The following is an 18,241-nucleotide window of genomic DNA, read 5'->3' on the forward strand; positions in this document are numbered from 1 at the left end:
TATTCATTTGAGGACAGGGTTTTTTGCCCCCTTGGGGTTTCTGTTACTATAAAAGGCCCTAGCACCGCTGGCCTCTGTCATTATTGTATTGTTTATTATGTGTTGTACACAATCCTTATGATATATTTTTGCAAACTGAAAGATGATGTATTACTTGGTGGCTTTGAACAGTCTACTAATTACACCAAGTGTGCTTCCAGCAGCAGACTTTTCTGGGAAGGAGGCAGTCCGGGGACAGAGAAGAAATGTTTGATCAAATGTGATTCTCGCAGATATGCAGAACCTTTGGTTCTGGCACCATTACGTGCATTTCCCTGTTCACACAAGACTTCAAAATCATAGCAATGATAGAGGAAGTCCTGCAAAATTGAGTAATACTCTGCTGTTTATGTCATCTGAGGAGTTAATTATCCAATTCAATTTACATTATCACAGTGAGATTTTTGTTGTTGTTTAAAAAGAGCCAGAACTTACCTGCTGGTGAAGCTCCCTAACCTCTCCCTGCTACTCCACTGTCAAGGGACTCTCCCCTGGTCCATCTGCTGCCTGAGACATCTCCCTCCTCAGGTTCTCTCCTGAGGCCAGTTTGCAGGGCAGCAGGGTGATTGCTCAGGTGCAGCTTGGCCTGTATTTTCTTGGGCCCTTCATCCCTGCATTGCACCTGCTAGTGATGTCAGTAGATGCAATGGGATACTAGAATGGCTGTCTCAGGCAGGTGTGGGCCTCAGGTGCACCTGCCACCTTCTCACCCAGCCTCTGGACTGTGGCCCTTACTTCCTCAGCCTCCACCAACAAAAAAGGTACTGGTATACCCATACTCAGTGCACATCAGCACAAAAAAACCTGGAAAAGCTTTGCATTTTCATTTGCTAGGGTTGCCGGCTCTGGGTTGGGAAATACTTGAAGATTTGGGGGGTGGATCCTAGGAAGAGCAGGGTTTGGGGAAGGGAGGAAGTTCAGTACAGTATAATACCATAAAGTCCATCCTCCAAAGCAGCCATTTTCTCCAGGGAACTAGTCTCTGTTATCCAGAGATCTAATATCATAGTGAGAGATCTCCAGGTGCTACCTGGAGGTTAGCAACCCTATCACTTGTTTATACACACATACACGCACACACACTATCATTTGAAAAATGAAGAATGGAAAATATAAGTAAAATATAAGTAAAATGATGAAAAGTGGGGTATAAATGAGGTAAATAAAATAAAATAATTATTTAGATAAATTTATTTCCAATTAGGTACTAAGAAGAAGCAGCTACAGTTTACATTTATTTATTTCATAAATAATAGTAAATAGATCACATTTCCCCCTCTAATTTTTATGAAACTTATGGCCAATCTAGAGCTTTAAAAAAAATACAGTTAGGGCTTGTGAAATAGGGATTTGGCCTCTTTCCCTTAAAAACTAGCAGAATTTGTTGTTTGATGCCAAAGTTAGAACACTTGACAGGAACTCCCAACACAAGCAGATCCTGGCTGGGTATAAAACAGTATCATAAATGTCATATGGAGAAGGCAGAGAATAAACATGGCAGGATGGTAATTAATTTGTTTTATTTCCTTTTCACTTGTGATTGGCTAGGATTACTCTGGCTGATGGTAATGGTGTGTCTTGCATTTTTTATTATTCTCAAGTAGAAAAGGTTTGTTCTGATCTTTGGAAGTTTCTCAGTCTTTGTAAATCAATGCATTTTGCAGATTTAATTCACTGGTATTGATACTGCTCCCCTGCACACACATACATGGAAATTTTGCTTAAGATCTGTCAAACAGTATTTTCTCCAAAACTGTGATTGGAGATAAATGTTCATGCAATTGTTGTAAATCCAAAATCTTCCATATGTATATTCTGTGGAAATCTGTTGTAGAAAAATCATTTTGAGATGCCTTTGTATTTTACAACCCTTAGAATCCAAAAATCTGATAATTTAGTTTGTATGTTAACTGTAGAAAGTGTATGCTCCCCTAGCTTTTTGGAAGCTCACTAGAATTTACATATGTAACCCTATAAACATCAAGAAATATCATTTTGGCTGCTGGCTGATCATTCTTCTATTCATGTATTGGGAAAGATACACATATAGATGAATGACCTAATGCATGCAGTGTTTTAGACTTCCATTATAAAAGCAGGTGTCCTGATTGACTCATCAACACCCAGAATTATAACTGCTCTCCAGATGGTAAATATCAGCTCCCCTGGAGAAAATGGCTGCTTTGCAGGGTGGATTCTGTGTCATTATACCCTGCTGAGGTCACTTCCCTCCTGCTTTGGTCTACACTGTGATTTCAGACCAGTCACAGACTTTCAACCTAATCTACCTCACAGAGTTGTTGTACAGATCAATTTATTTATTTATTTATTACTTTCAATTTATATCCCGCCCTCTCCGCAAGCGGACTCAGGGCGGCTTACAACATCATAAAATACAATCAAAAGGGGGAGAGGAAAATGATGTAAGACTGTCCTTTTCCTAGGTAAAGGCTGCAGGGAGGGGGAGGAGATGGAAAGCTGAAGTCAGAGGGGCAGATCAAAGTAGGTTGATGGTTGCCTGGGAAGGAGATAGGGTTGCCAACTCCAGATTGGGAAATTCCTGGAGATTTGAGGGGTGGATCCTGGAGACAGTGGAGTTTGAGGAGGGATGGGACCTCAGACAGGTACAATGCCATAGATTCCACCCTCAAAACCAGCAATTTCCTCGGAAACCATTGTTGCCAATCTCCAGGTGAGGGCTGAAGATCATTCAGAATTCAGTATTACATCTGGATTAAAGGTAGTTAAATACTGTAGCGAAGCATGGGTATCAAGCTAGTTACTGAATAAAGGCAAGATGGATTGGTAAGATAATCAGGTACACAAAAAAGTCACATTTAAGCTTTTCTAACTTCTTGTGTTTCTTTGTTGCAGTGGAGGTCGCAATATAACCATACATGGAAGAAATCTAAATGTGATAGATAGGTTGATTATTTCAGATGAACGCAGACAAACTTTGGATGTGAGTCTTATGCTCTTCTCTGACTCCCTCCCCCCAACCTGCAGGGGTTTAAATGGCATAGAACTGATGCTGTAATAATTTTTTCATTGTAGTGTCCAAATAAATCGAAGGCCTCATAAGGAATATTTTTACAGTTTGATGAGCAAATAGTTGCCAATTTAAATAGTTTAGGACATTACTTAGAATATTTTATATATTACAATTCTGTTAATTGCCATAAAAGTAAATAGGAAACTTCCTTACTCAGAAGCGTCATAAAATTCTTGGCTACAGCAAGATCAACATTTTAGACCTTTTCTTTTATACATACAAGCAGCGATGTGCTGGTATATATTAAACAGCTGGCTTTCTTGAAAAAAATTATGTGTATGTATATATACACACACATACATAATTTTATTATACATTTTACTGATATAAAGGATGTGTAGGTTACATCCTCTCCCACTGTGCATGTTTTGTGCCCCAGGCACCCACCCCCAAAGAGTTTGTCAGACATGACCACCATCCTCCCCCTCTGTGCATGTTTCTCACTCCAGGAAATTGGGGAAGGGGGCGGGTTTGTCAGATGTGACCAACAATCCCCCTCTCTGTGTGAGTTCTGCACCCCAGGCAAAAAAACCCCAACCTATTTGTTGGATGTTTTGAACTTCATATTCAGGCCATGGGGGGGGGACTTCTGGTGAACCCAGCAGCCTGCATCAGTCACTACATGTTAATCCCCCCCGCCCTCTGGCAGCCACACCACAGGCAGAAAGGCTAAGCTACTGGTTTCCTGGTCCAAGGACCCATATTTCTATATAGCCTCCCCACCTTGGTGGGAGGGAGTTTTTCACACATACACAACCCACTGGGAAGGTGTCTGGTGGGGTCAAGACTCTGAACCTCACCTATCTGTCTGCTACAGCCAGACAGGCAGATGCAGCTACTGGGTTCTTTGACCAAGGGGCCATATTTTGATAGCCCCCTCCCACTGGGCATGCCTCCTTCATGCCTGTCCCCTGCTGGGGGCATGAATAGATTTATTGCAATTGTAAATTTTAAGTTATATTTGAATTACATTATTGTCTGGCAGTTCTGATTTCTTGATTTAATTGTATAACCCAGTACTGTATTTTATTGTTATGAAAGTTACCACCAAATAGAATTTTAATAAAATTTGATTAAATTATTTTTAAAAACTAATGGCAGTTTCTGGGATAGCTTCAAAGGAAGCCCTGCATACAGCATGTTATAGCAGTCTAACCACAGATTGACAAAAATGTGGATTAGTGTAGCCAGGTCAGCTGAGTCTAAGAAACAGAACTGTTCTTGAACCAGATACAGTTAATAGAGAGCGCTCTTGACTGCTGCCCCAAACTGCTTGTTCAAAGAGCAAGGCACTGTGGGCACCCCAAACTCTTAAACTGCTCTGCAAATGTCAACTCTACTCTGGCCAAAACAGGTACAGAGCATTAGCTTTTCCTGCAAAGCATTAGCTTTTCCAACAAGCGTTACCTTTGTCTTGTCTGAATTTATCTTTGGCATGTTCTGCCTTAGCCACTTGACCATATTGCCATTTTAAATACTATGTTAAATCTTGTATCACCCTACAACGCATGGGATTGCAAGCAGAGCAATAGTAATTGCATTCTAGAAATTACTGTTGTTTAAACTCTTTCTACGCTTTATTGTTTTCTCACCTCTGTTCCATTTTGTTGTTTTGTTTTAGAATTTTTCATGTTCTGTAGATAGTACTTGTCATTTTCAGTCTCCAAAGACTGAATCTAAGGAAGAGACTAAGTTTACTTATCTTGAACTAGAAGTAGAGAAGAAATATGTAAATTGCAGTACATTACAGTATGATCCTGATCCTAAATTTATTCACTACGAACTCACAACAGATATGGAACCTGAGCTGGAGTTAAAAATACATGTAAGAATGGTTGGTTGTTTTTTTCTAAAGTCATTTTTAAACATTGATGGGTGGGCATTGTTTGCTTATTGAATTTTGCTGAGTATTTTATGTTTCTTTCTGTTCCTTTCCAGAAAGAAAATGATAAGTTAAATATTTTAGTAAATGAGATTGAGGTTGTTATGAATTATGACAGTGCTGTGAATATAACTTTCACTGTGCAAAATATTACTATAACTGAAAGTCGTAGTACTATACACAGCAGAGCCAAGTGGGAAAAGAATTTAATTAATGGAACAGTTGATATGTCCAAGGTGAAAGTCTGGGTAAGTTAAAAGTTATTAACTTTTTTTGTAATCACAAGAACTTCATTAATTGCTCATGAATATTGTTCTGAAGTAGTAGGAATATATTTAAAGCTATTCCATAATGAAGTGACCTTTCCATAATCTGAATGTATCCCAGGTATCATGATCTGGGAACAGTCCATATCAGGGGTAGCCAAACTTGCTTAATGTAAGAGCCACAGAGAAAAATATCAGATGTTTGAGAGCCTCAAGACATTAACAAATATCACGCACACATCTTTATTAAAACTCTTTAATACTTCCTTTGCACAGAAAGATAAAATACATATGTATGCACTTTACAACCAGACCATACTTGAAGGAAATTTTTTTCTTAAAATAAAAGCTGAGAATAACAGTCCTATAAGACCAGTATAGGGAAAGGTTAGGGAATTATTTTTTTCCCACTCTAGGTCTCCAGGGCCACCTTTATGGTGGAGGAGAAGAGCTTACAAGCCTGCCTACTTCCCCCTCCTTCCCTGCTTCACACACAGTGGGAGTAGGCATCTACCTACAGATCAGTTCTCCAGGCTGACTGGGGTCCCAATGCTAAGTGTGCTTATTTGAGAGTAAGCTTGCATTAAGTTCCTCCTCAACCTCTGGGATCCACACAATATGTGTGAAAGAGCCGCATTTGTCTCCCTAGCCACAGTTTGGCACCCCTAGGCCATATCATTCTAATAAATTAGATTAACTCTATCCTCAGAGCTGTGGTCTAATTTCAGATTGCAATCATAGATATAATAAAACCTCAACATGTTGGCTCAGTCCTTAAGTTGTGGCAACCATAGGAGTGACCTTGCACTCTGTCTGTCACCACTCCCCCCTTTCATTGGGTAGCCTCACTGTGACCCGCCTACTGCCAGCCCTGTCAGGCCAGAACCCCATCAGAAGGCCACTTACCTTTAAGCGAGACAGTTCTCTGCTGAGAGGTTCTCCTGGAGCCTTACTGATTACTACTGCCTCTCCTCAGAGCCTATAGGGATTATTTTAAAAGCAGGTGCTGCTTTGGTTGGAAGTACTGTCAAAATCACTATTTTATTTATTTTATTTTATTTTATCAAATTTATATCCCACCCTCCCCTGACAGGCTCAGGGTGGCTAACAGCAGTTAAAACAATATAAAATTAAAACAAAATATACAATAAAATCATTCATACTACTAATTTAATTCAATCAATAGATTCTTAAATCCCTGGCCTATACTTATCATAGTGTATGTGATTATGATTCTTTTGAAGGAAGCAGTCTTGAAATCCTTTCTGAAGAAACGTTACTAGACCTGATATGATTTTAACAACCATAAACTGGCCACAGATGCCTTATTTTTGCTCAGGGTGCTTGGGCATGCATGACTCCCAATGTTGGTGAATGAAATTAATTATCTAGTTCAGATTTCTGACTCACCTTCAATACTGAAACTGCCTTGATTGCCCTGATGGTGACAGATGGAAAATTCAGCACAATATGATTTCCTGAACTTGTCATGGCTTTCAGAGTCACCATCCTTGGTATTTTTCTGAAGGTTCTGTCAGGGATGAGTTTTGGAAGCACTGTGCTCCAGTGGTTTGATTCCTGTCTAACACCACTATTAAATCATGGTGCTGGGATACTACTGCTTGGTGACTTGGCATTTATGCTGTGCAATCCCCCATATTGATTCCAATGGTATTTGAATCCATTGGATGTGATCACCCAGGATTTAGAATGAGGTGTTCTGTATGATGATGATGCTCAAATCTATTTTTCCTTTTCATCAGTCAGATGTGCAATGAATGTACTGCATTGGTGTTTGTAACTGTGTTAAATAGACCAGTGTCCAGACTGAAGAGAGACTGGTGACTCCCATAGTCTAATTAATCTTTAGAGGTTAGAACCTCAAACTGATGTTTTAGAATTCAGAATGTGAAAGTACTTTAACTTCCTAAGTAATTTTCTCATACCAAGCTCCCTCCAGTTTCTCTGCATTGGTTTCTGCATTCTTTGTCTGCTAGTGGTATCTTCCAGGGCTCAGAAAGTAAACTAGCCATGTTTGTCGAAGGGGAAAAAAACAATATAGAGTTCCCAGTACCACTGGGTGAGATCCAAAAAAGAACTGGACTTTCCATTACACATTCTAGCTCTATGCAGGACAGTGAACTGTCCAGGGTCAGCACATCTCAATCAGCCACTGGCAGGTTAATTTTAACCTTAATTTTTAACTTGTCACAAAAAAAGATCAGTTTATCTATTACTTATTTAGGTGTTTTCTAAATAAAAACATGAACTAATTAATTATAATCATAAAATAGGGCTGTCAGGCCTCCTGCCACCCACCCTTCTTGCCCACCACTGATCCAAGTGGCTGCAGGAGAAAAATAATGATAAAAAGATGTTAATTGTGTCACTACTAGGGATGGGCATGTACTGGAAAATGGAGGTTCATACTTTGGGGGTTTTCATGAACCCTGAACTTTGCCATTGCATTAACTGGTCCATTCACTCTCACAGCTCAGTCGGGCTAGGCTGGGTGTCCCGAGTCTGACCAAGAAGTGGGATCCAAACGCATTTGAATGCCTTCGGATCTCACTCCCAAACCCACCCATGAACCTCCATGAAGAGGTTTGTGGGTGGGTTCGGGGATGAATCAGTCTCCTGAACCCCTGGTTCATGCTTTGCAAACCAGCCTAGTTAGTGCTACATGAACTAGCCTGGTTCATGTCAAACTGGGTTCATGCCCATCGCTAGTTGTTACATTGTAGTCACTGCTTTATCCCTAATCCTAACCCTATCCTACATAGGTTAGCTGTAAGAATCAATGGAAAGCCTGTGTTAAAAGCACAGAGTTTCTGATTTCCTAGAGCTACTGCACATTATTTCTGGATCATCCCCATGTCCCTGCCTCTCACCCTTCTGCCTGCTGCCAGGCTAGCCCTGGCAAAATTGCCGTAAAACATTCAATTAAAAATAAAGAGAAACTTTATATAGCCTCAGAACATTTGGGGAAATTATATACACTGTATTTTATAATCTGGTCCCTTCAGTTAACCTGCCATGGAAGTTTATGACCCCACCAATCAGTCCCCCATTTGAAATCCTGACTACAGCCCTCATTTCTAATCATAGTCAGACTTAAAGTACCAAAGGTCTGACTCAGTATGTGGGTGGTTTATATTTTCAAGGCTGCAGTCTTGTGCACAGTAACATGGGAGTAAGCCCCACTGAACCTAATGGAACTTACTGATGAGTGAATATGTGAATGACAATCATTCCCTGTCAACTGGATCTGGAAAAACTTTTTCAACAGAAATCAAAAGTTTCAGGTTTTTTTTTCAAAAAAGAACAACCCTCTGGTCTTATCTGCCTATAGCGCACAATCAAGGGCAAAATACTTTTCCTAGGATTGCCTGGTCCCTCCTGGCAACCAGTGGGGGATGGCAGGGCTTACTGGGAGCAGGAGGGAGACTCTGATGATACGTAATGATATGGCTGCATAACTGTCCACATGACCCAGAAGTGATGTCATCACATCAGCAATGCTGGGGCGGCACTTTGGTATTTGAGTAAAAACTCTATGATAAATTTGGCTTCTACCATAGAGTGTTTGCCTAAATACCAAAGTGTTGCTCTGACATGATAACATCACTTCCAGGTCACGTAGGCATGTCACTGCACATCAGCTGGATCTCCCGTGGGCCAGTTTATGCTAAGTTCCTCTGCTGCTTGGTGTCTAGGCAGTGTGAGGTTCTGAGAGTGTAGCGATTTCCTTTGCCTTAAAAAGCACTTTGAAATAGTTAAAAATCAACCTCTATCCTATTCCTATTTTGTGGGGGAAACAAATCTGACAGTCAGAAGGGGCAAAATCTGGCCCTATCAGTGTAAAGCTGGCCAGTTGGCAACCCAGAGTGAAACAACAAAACTGCAGCAATTTTCAAGTAAACAATTACCAAAATATATTCATAACAATTAATGTATTAGCAATCATACATACAAAACCGACACACATACATCAGCACTATCAACAATTAAAGTCACTGTGTTTTCTCAAAAGGTGGCTCTTCTGGATTCCAAATTCACAATTCTTGCTTGCACTGATAAAGCTTCTGCTTAGAAAACCTGTCAGTAGTCCACTCACAAGAGAGTCTCCAGTGTAAGCCCAAGCTCCTTCCTCCATCTTTGATGAACTGGGTTCATTCTGGCCCTGTTGCCACACTCTCTGGACTCTTAGTTATTATGGACTGGGTATCCTTATTCAGTACATGCATCCTGCTACATTGGACTCTCAGCCTTACTTGAGTCCAATCAATTACATGAGCACCAGCCAATATGGACATTTCACTCTGTGTGGGGCCAAGTAGCAATCACTCTAGCCAAGGAAAACTCCCTGCCTGTTCCTAACATTTCTGTGACAGTGTGCATTCTCCTGCACAGAAGGAATCCAGACCAGGCTTCCCCAAGAAGCTGCCAAGCCATGCAGAACACAACTGCACTCCAGTCAAATGAAGACAGCACCTAAGGGCAGCCTTCACCAGAAGCCGTGATGGAAGAAATCCTGGATCCATCTTGTTCCTGCTCAGCACCATGAGAGCAAAGCAGGAGCATCACATACTCCGGGTGTGTCAGTGCAGATGCAAATGGAAGTAGCCAGTTGCTGAACAATAGAGCTTGCTGCTATGCCCCCACATGTAGCAAAAGACTGTTCCTGTCACCCATTTAAGAGATCGCTGGATACAAAGAAGCCTAAGAGAGAGATCCTTGCCTAGGACCTAATCCTACCATTCAGACCATCCCCATTGTGTTAGCTATGGTGTTACAGTAGATTTCAGCATGGCTCTAAATTGACCAATTATTTCCTTTGTTTAAGGTAGTTTATCTTAGGTAAACCCCTCATGACTCACTAATCTTGCCGAACTCCTGGGAGCTTGCTCCTTTGGTGATGTCAATAGTGATGTGTAAGAGGTGTCATGTAGTGTCACAGGTTATCTGACATACATGACACAAGTCACCTGACATCACTACCTGAGGGCATAAATCTGGTTATATCAAGGCCAGCTCATGGCCATTCACAGACTTGCACTCCCAAACTCTGTTTGGGCCACTTTCCACCTTCATGTCTTCTGCTTCATGGTTCCTTGGACCACACCTGGAAAGGTAGATATCGCTTCTGCAATAATTCCTAAAAATCTCTGTTCCTCACTCCTTATTTCCTAGCCTCTTATGAGTGTTTGATTGCTTGAATGTGTGATTGTATCTTTGCATATTTTTCTATAGTAAACATTTTTAAAAATATATTTATTCTGGAGTTTTCTTTCTGAAACTGCACCTCTATAAATTGGTACAAGATCACTTCTAATCTCTACCTCTGGTCTACTTCTTGCTAATTCCCCCATCAAAAAACTAGACCCCAGCAATTTTGATAACACGTGCTTGCTCCCAAGAAGTAACAATAAATCATTCCATGACGAAATTCCAAGAAACTCCACAAGCCACTAACTCAAGCGGTTCCTCTGCAGACCGCTACTTCTTCAGTAGACCGCCAGTTGAAAGCTCAAATTACACTCGCATCAGCTTGTGTAGTTTTTTCAGCACACACACAAAAAAAGAGAACACAGTATTGTTCTAGGAAGTTTTTGTGAGTGAGTGAACCTGGATTAGAAGTGAAGGATTTATGTCTGACAAAGCCTTGGTGTGAAACACTACACAAGCCAGCGAGAATGTAATTTGATCTTTCAACTGGCGGCTTATTGAAGAAGAAGCGGTCTGCAGAGGAGCGGCTCGAGTTAGCGGCATGTGGAGTTTATTGGACTTTCAACATGGAATGATTTATCGTTACTTCTTGGGAGCAAGCACTGGAGAGTCTCTTGTGAGTGGACTACTGACGAGTTTCCGAAGCAGAAGCTTTATCAGCACAAGCAAGAATTGTGAATTTGGAACCAGAAGAGCCACCTTTTGAGAAAACACAGTGACTTTCATTGTTGGTAGTGCTGATGTATGTTTTTGTATGTTTGATATATGTGTGAGGGTTTTGTATGTATGATTGCTAATATATGAATTGTTATGAATATATTTTGATAATTGTTTACTTGAAAATTGGTGCACAGTTTTGTTGTTTCACTCCAGTTTGCACTGTGTGGTCCTTAATCAGCAGTTGACAACCCAGACTGGAAGAGATGGGATGGGGTGAGGTTAGGGTTGCCAGGTCCTCCTGTGTCCCTGCGGGGGATGTTCCTCGCACACGCAAAGTGTGTGTAGCACGATAACATCACCTGGAAGTAATGTTATCACACCGGGCACATTGCCAGAGGGGGACGCTTTATCACTTAGGAAAAAAACTCTATTGTTATCATAGAGTTTCCCCCCAAGCAATAGAGCATCCCCTGGCAACATGCCCAGTGTGATAACATCACTTCTGGTGACATCACCATGCTGGGCACATTGCAGCGCACTGATGCTCTTTGGGGGTGGGGCTCCCCCACCAGCCAGTTGCATGACAGTGGGCCTCAAAATCAGGGGAAACCCCACTGCCAGCAGGAGACTGGGAACCGTAGGTGTGATGGGTGAACATGTGTCTGCACTCATTTTGCACACTCTGTGAATAGGCCTAAAGCTTCAGTTCAAACATCAGACCCTCTCTTTGGATATTACTTTTCATGTAAGATTCCCAAGGCAGAAATGCTGGGCAAAAAAAAAAAAATTTTTTTTTAAATCAACAGTGGTGTTACACTTTATGAATTAATACTAAATTGGGAAAAGATAATTTTGACCTACATCCTTTTATGGCATAGGCCAGTTTGTTTACAAATAGACCATCATTTGATACAATATATATCTTTAACACTTTTCTGCTTACTCAGTTTTTTATTTATTCACTAGGTGAAAGTAGGAAACCATGAGCATATAGTTCCAAATGAATCACCCAACTATTCATTTCTTTTCATTCTTTTGTTCATCCCTGTAGTAATTGGGGGTAAGTAATATCTTTTTGCTTCTATAAAAACATGTGAATGAAAGCTTAATTATCTCTTTCGGCTCATTCGTTCGTCACGGTTCAGGCAGGCTATCAAATAATTGTTAGATGCTCTGTATTGTACAGTTATTTTAAATGGTACTGGTTGGTTATAAAGTTGGTTTGTGTGTCTAAACAGCAGTAGTCTTCCATGTAAGGCTTTCTGGTGAAACTGTGTATGTCTGCTTTCAAATTTGATGTAGTGAAGTGCGAGAGATTATCTGAGTGATGTCTGCAGAAATGGCAAAAGGGGAAAACTTAGCATGAAGGTGTATTAGTACTGCTGTTCTATCTAATTTAAGACTGGCAGTGCACTTATTATACAGGAGCAGATGAGTTCTAGTTGGGACTGTGCCCTGTAGCTCCAATTAAATTTTAAACGACACAGTAAATACTGGGATATGTTCGAGAGAGGGGGGAAATTTAATTGAAATATTAATTTTTTTAAAAAGAGGGGGGAGGAAATGGCCTGTCACCACTGGCACTGTAGTGAACAGTGGTCAAAGTATCCCTGCACAATGGTCCCCCTGACTGTATCCATTCACTTTCAAGCATTAGGCTGAGATTCACTCCTGTGGGGAAAGTAAAGGTTCCAAGTACATTAAATGTCCTTTAGAAACCAGAACAAGTTTGAGCAGCCTGTCCTATGTGGCTGTCTGTTTGAGTTGATCTGAGACATATTATTGTGGAATCTAATGATCAGTTCTGTAGCTTTTTTCATAAAATGAATGTAAATATATGCATATATATAATACATGCACATATTTGCATATTTTGTAGTAATAAAATTTTGATTTCCCCCCCCCCCACAGTTGCAGTCTTTGTCACTCAAAGAAAATCCAAGCAATTAAACCGCAAACTGAGTGAACACCTGGAACTACTGGAATGTGAACTTCGCAAAGAAATACGTTATGGTGGGGTTCAATGGCTGTTTTTTGTGTGTGGAAGGGTAGATTGAGTCCTAGATATGTTTTCCTTTTTAGAGTCTGCTTCACTTGAGAACATGCATTATTTTATTTGCAAAGCTGTGTTACTTATAAAATATAGCTTTTAAATATCAGTATTAGCAGATAGTGTGATAGAATAAGTATTGGTAGTCAATGAAAGGAAGCAAATGGTGGTAATCAATGTCACTGTTGAGTGGTGGCTCCAGATCTCGTGGGCAGACAGGTATTGTGCAGCAAAGCCTGTTGACAGGCCAGCAGTGCCCAGGGTATGAACCAACCACACCTCATATCCTTCACTGAGAGATGCTGGCTAGTCAGCAACCATGTTCCTGTACGTTGCCATTCCCACTCTTCCTTTTTCCTCCTGCTGGTAAGCAATGCATCATCATCATCATGTTAGATTTGTTAATTGTCCCATCCTGGCCCAAGCTGGGCTCTGAGCGATGTACAAAAGTATATCAAAAGTATGATAGATGTTATGGCAGCCCTTCCTCTGTTGGTTACCATTCAGGCCACCAAGGAATAATATGCAATGATTTTTGTCAGGAAAATTGCCTATAAAAAAGTACATGCAATCAATATTTTACATCCCATAAAAATTGGGTACAAAGATAATGCATACTGTGAGAACTCTCTTTAATAACCACTTTCCAGAATCATATTGAAAGCTGTAATTAACATAATGTTACATTATCCAAACCAATGTTCCAAGAAATCTTATCTTTGTTACAGGATTTGCTGAACTACAGATGGAAAAATTGGATGTGGTTGATAGTTTTGAAACAATCCCCTTCCTTGACTATACACACTTTGTTCTTAGAGCTTTTTTCCCAGAGGTAAATGACTCCATGAGTGACTGGGGGTTGGTTGTTATAATCCTTTTTCTGTAAGGGAAATGGCTCAAATTCCTAGTTTATAGTAGGGTTGCCAGGCCCAACTCAATAAATACCTGGGGACTTTGGGGGTGGAGACTTTGAGGACAGAGCCAGGAGCAAGGTTGTGACAATCATGATTGAACTCTGAAGGGAGTTCTGGCTATCACATTTATAGGGATCACACACTTTTTAAATATCTTCCCTGTATTTGGAAATAATGGAGAATAGGGGTATCTTCTTTTGGGGGTCATAGAATTGGACCCCATTTTGAAATTTGGTGGATTTTTTGAGGAGGGGAACCAGATTCTATGTTTAAAATTTGGTGACTCTACCTCAAGAAACAGCCCCCCCAGAGCCCCAGATACCTACAGATCTATTCTCCATTATGCCCTATGGGAACCAGTCTCCATAGGGTATAATGGAGTGCCCAGTGGACATTCCGCCCCCCCCCATCACTTTCTGATAACCTTGAAGTGGGGAAAGGGCCTCCAAACTAGGAGATCCCCTGCCTCCAACTGGAGATTGGCAACCCTATTTTATAGTGGGTTTTCACACAATTAATGACTCTAATACAATAGGGGGAAATGCTCAAAGGGACTAAAACTTGTTGATTTCAATTAGTAAAACTTGTAGATTTAGACTCACATATTTACAGGTTATCACCTCTGAGTGCCCCATAGCAGCAAAAGAAGATTTAGTCACTGTACCTCCTGTCTTGCATCTAGGTTGGGCCAGAGCAGCTTGGGGTGTCATATCAGTGGTGTCAGCAACATGAGAGGAAGTTACAAGCATGGCTTGCATTGTTTATTGGCACCCACACCTGCCTTTGGCATTCGTGTTGAAGATAGCTGCAGAGGTGTTGAATTTGGAGCAATGGACCCTGCTGGGGGGCACAGAAGGAATGCAGCAAAATGGGTTAAGCTGGCCTTGTCTTCCTCTCTCCCGCTCTCACACACTTTCCTCATTAAAAGAGGCTTAGACAGCTTCTGTTGCTATTGGTCAAGATAGCTAAAGGCAACCTCCATATTTAGAGACAGCAAACCTCTGAATGCTAATGCTATAAAGCAACCAACATGAGGGATACCCTTGCTGGCCTTCAAGGGCAACTAGTTGGCTGCTGTATGCAACAGGATGCTGGATGGGATGGACTACTGGGCTGAGCCAGTATGGCAGCTCTTATGTTAAGTTCTTATGTTGTATTTCCCTCTATTTTCCTTGGCCTGCCAAGGGCTTGTCTCCCAGCTGGCCTTGCTTCTGATCTCAGAATCTCTCTAGAGAGGGGGCAAAAGGCTTGTAAGGATGGACGGTAGCAGCAGGAGAAGGAACAGAGTTCTGCAATTGCCACCATCTGCCCTGTTCTCTGAATTGTATACCTGCCTGCTTTGGATGTGATCAAGGAAGAGCTGTATTTGAAGATTGTTTCTGTCTTGTACACAAAATTAGCAGTAAGGATTCACCTAATGATTCTACCAAGTTTTTGCTAACATAGCTTGGCTTTTTTTTTTTTTTTAAGAGCTCTATGTAGCTACATACACACGAAGAGATAGCTCACAGTGCAATGGATCTGAGTTTAACCCATTGTTTGGTCATTCTTCAGAGGTTGTGTTGCAATGTACACTGCTCAGAAGGCCATGTCGCTGTGTGACAACCCACAAAAATTCAATTCATTGTGCTAACATTAATCCAGAAATTTTTATGTAAATCCATTTTAAGACAGTTTAAATTGAAATCTGAATGTCATGGATGAGTTTTTGCTAAAGTCTTCCAGTGAAAAATCATTTGCTTCATTATATATTGTTGCTGTTTTGAATACTTAATATAATCTGATTTGTTCTTCATACAGAATACATGCAGTTATCTATGCTAACAAAGCCCAGATCCTTCACTGTTTTTTCAGGTTTTTTTCAACCTTAAAAAACTATTTATATGAAAAAAAAACATACTATTTATGTTTGTGCAATATTTCAAAGTTTCTAGTAGTGACATATCTACTTACCTTTAATTTTAGTCTGACAACTTGGCATCTCTCTTCATTGAAGACACTAGTCAACCACTTGTAAGTATTTATCTTTAATTTCAGGTCTCATGCAACTTGTTTAGCAGAAAGGGGCACGGTGGTAGTAGGATTTTTGTAATCTAATTTTATTGTAATATTTATATGGAACCTTGTGTTGCTTGTGTAGAAAAAGTAGCAAATATATTACATACATTAAAATAAATTGTGAGCAGAAAGTTTAGCTGATTCTCATGCATAACATGCATAAAATTCATTTTTCATTTTGAGAAACATGACAGGTGGCAAAATATAGGTAATGCAGTAATGGTGCAGTATTGTCATTTTAATGTTGATGCTTTTAGATGTGAAGAATGTGAGGTGATGTTAGACTTCATCTTGCATCTTTAAACTATTGTGTCTCTCCCTCCACCTGACCGTTTTTATTTTGTCTTTTCTCAAAATAAATAAGGCATATATCTGTGACAATTATTGTAATGACATGCAGGTTGTAAATCTGAATGAATGACTATGGAAAGTCTGAATAAGAATGAGCATATATACCTGTAAATCCTTGATATCAGGGAGATAAGCTAGGTTCTGAAGATTTGGGCCAACTTTTCTTGATAAGTGCGTTGAATCTTTAATTCTTATAATACCATCAAGTTCTGGTAAGAAAAACTGTCCAGTGAAACTTTACAGACTGTTACTAGCAAATATTGGTTAAATAAAATAGATTATTTTACCTTCCCTGTCATGTCATATGAATGCAGTAGCATTTATTTTGATATTTACAGACTAAGATAAACATGTAATTAAGAAAAAATGCATATCACATTAGAAATACCCTAGAAGTAATGCGTTTTAACTATTACAGAGCAGAAATCCACATTGTAAGGATGCAAGTATTACAGCCTTGTTTGCATTAATCTGTAACAAGAATTTTCTTGTTACTCTGATCCACACTCTTGAAAAGCAGAAAACCTTCTCTGTGAAAGACAGGTATGATGTATAAGTTACTTTCTTCAACCTATAGAGATTTTTAAAAGGATCTTTTTAATACACAGATACCAGATTTCGTTTTGTTTAATCATGCACAAAATTTTCACCAAAACAGTTTTACTCTTTCTTCAATGTCTCACTCTGAGTTGTACTCAAAATAAATTTTAATTAAATAAAATGGGCAGATAATGCAACTGATTCTTAATAGAGTTAATTGCACAGGCATAATTGCAGTAGTAAATCAAAATGGACAGAAATGTCTTGGAAACATGCAAACTGTTTTTGTGTGCATGGGTTTTGTTTTATGTACCCTGATGGATATTTAGTTCATTAACGGACAAATGGACCTGGAGTAATTCATGAGTACTACAGCTAGCTGGAAGTGTCGGTTTAGATCCAATGAAACCCCAACATATGTAGAAGAGGGAAACGTCTCCAGTTTTCTCCCATCTACAAGCCTCTGGAGTGAGCTTTGTACTGAAGCCAGTAGCACTGAAGCATTGCAAGGAAGGGTAGGACAGTGGGTAGGAGGTATGCCTTCTATCCAGCACCTGCTTTTAGTAGTACTAATGTGGTATCTATGTTCTTACTGGAGAAGCAAGTTAATACAGCTGCAAAAAGCTTTTCTTCTAACTTAGCCTAACCTGAAAGATGGCCCCTTACCTTGTTGATATGACCAATTTGGCCACCTGGATCCACGCCGCAGTAATGTCAAGGCTAGACTACTGTAATAGTCAGTTGGTATAGTGGTTAAGAGCAGCAGACTCTAATCTGGAAAAATGGGTTTGATTTTCCACTTCTCCACATGCAGCTGCTGGGTGACCTTGGGCCAGCCACAGTTTTCTCAGAGCTGTTTTCTCAAGAGCAGTTCTTGAAAGAACTCTCTCAGACCTACCGCTCACAGGGTATCTGTTGTGGGGAGAGGACAGGAAGGAGACTGTAAGCCACTCTGAGACTCCGAGTGAAGGGTGGGGTATAAATCCAATCTCTTATTCCTCCTTTTCTATATTGGCCTCCCCTCAAAATCAGTTCAGAAACTCCACCTGGTGCAGAATGCCACATCTAGCTGGAGCATGCATATTACTCCCATCCTGCAGGCACTTCACTGGCTGCCAATCAGTTACTGGACTTAATGTAAAGTGTTAGCTATCACATACAAAGCCCTTCATGACCTTGAACCCTCATTTCTGTGAGACT

The 18,241-nt window shown here is 40.3% G+C and overlaps 1 protein-coding gene across 1 annotated transcript in view; it reads left to right on the top strand.

The window, feature by feature from the left end:
* Window positions 1-18,241, top strand: part of PLXNC1 (plexin C1) — a 120,850-nt gene that overhangs the window by 59,193 nt on the left and 43,416 nt on the right. Inside the window, exons 12-19 of the mRNA XM_060244421.1 lie at window positions 2,914-3,001; window positions 4,713-4,916; window positions 5,030-5,221; window positions 12,095-12,188; window positions 13,040-13,141; window positions 13,907-14,010; window positions 16,058-16,105; window positions 16,920-17,044. Of these exons, the coding sequence (XP_060100404.1) occupies window positions 2,914-3,001; window positions 4,713-4,916; window positions 5,030-5,221; window positions 12,095-12,188; window positions 13,040-13,141; window positions 13,907-14,010; window positions 16,058-16,105; window positions 16,920-17,044 (957 nt within the window). The remainder of the gene's footprint in view (window positions 1-2,913; window positions 3,002-4,712; window positions 4,917-5,029; window positions 5,222-12,094; window positions 12,189-13,039; window positions 13,142-13,906; window positions 14,011-16,057; window positions 16,106-16,919; window positions 17,045-18,241) is intronic.

The sequence above is a fragment of the Heteronotia binoei genome, chromosome 8 (genome assembly GCF_032191835.1).
Source record: "Heteronotia binoei isolate CCM8104 ecotype False Entrance Well chromosome 8, APGP_CSIRO_Hbin_v1, whole genome shotgun sequence".
Classification (NCBI taxonomy): domain Eukaryota; kingdom Metazoa; phylum Chordata; class Lepidosauria; order Squamata; family Gekkonidae; genus Heteronotia; species Heteronotia binoei.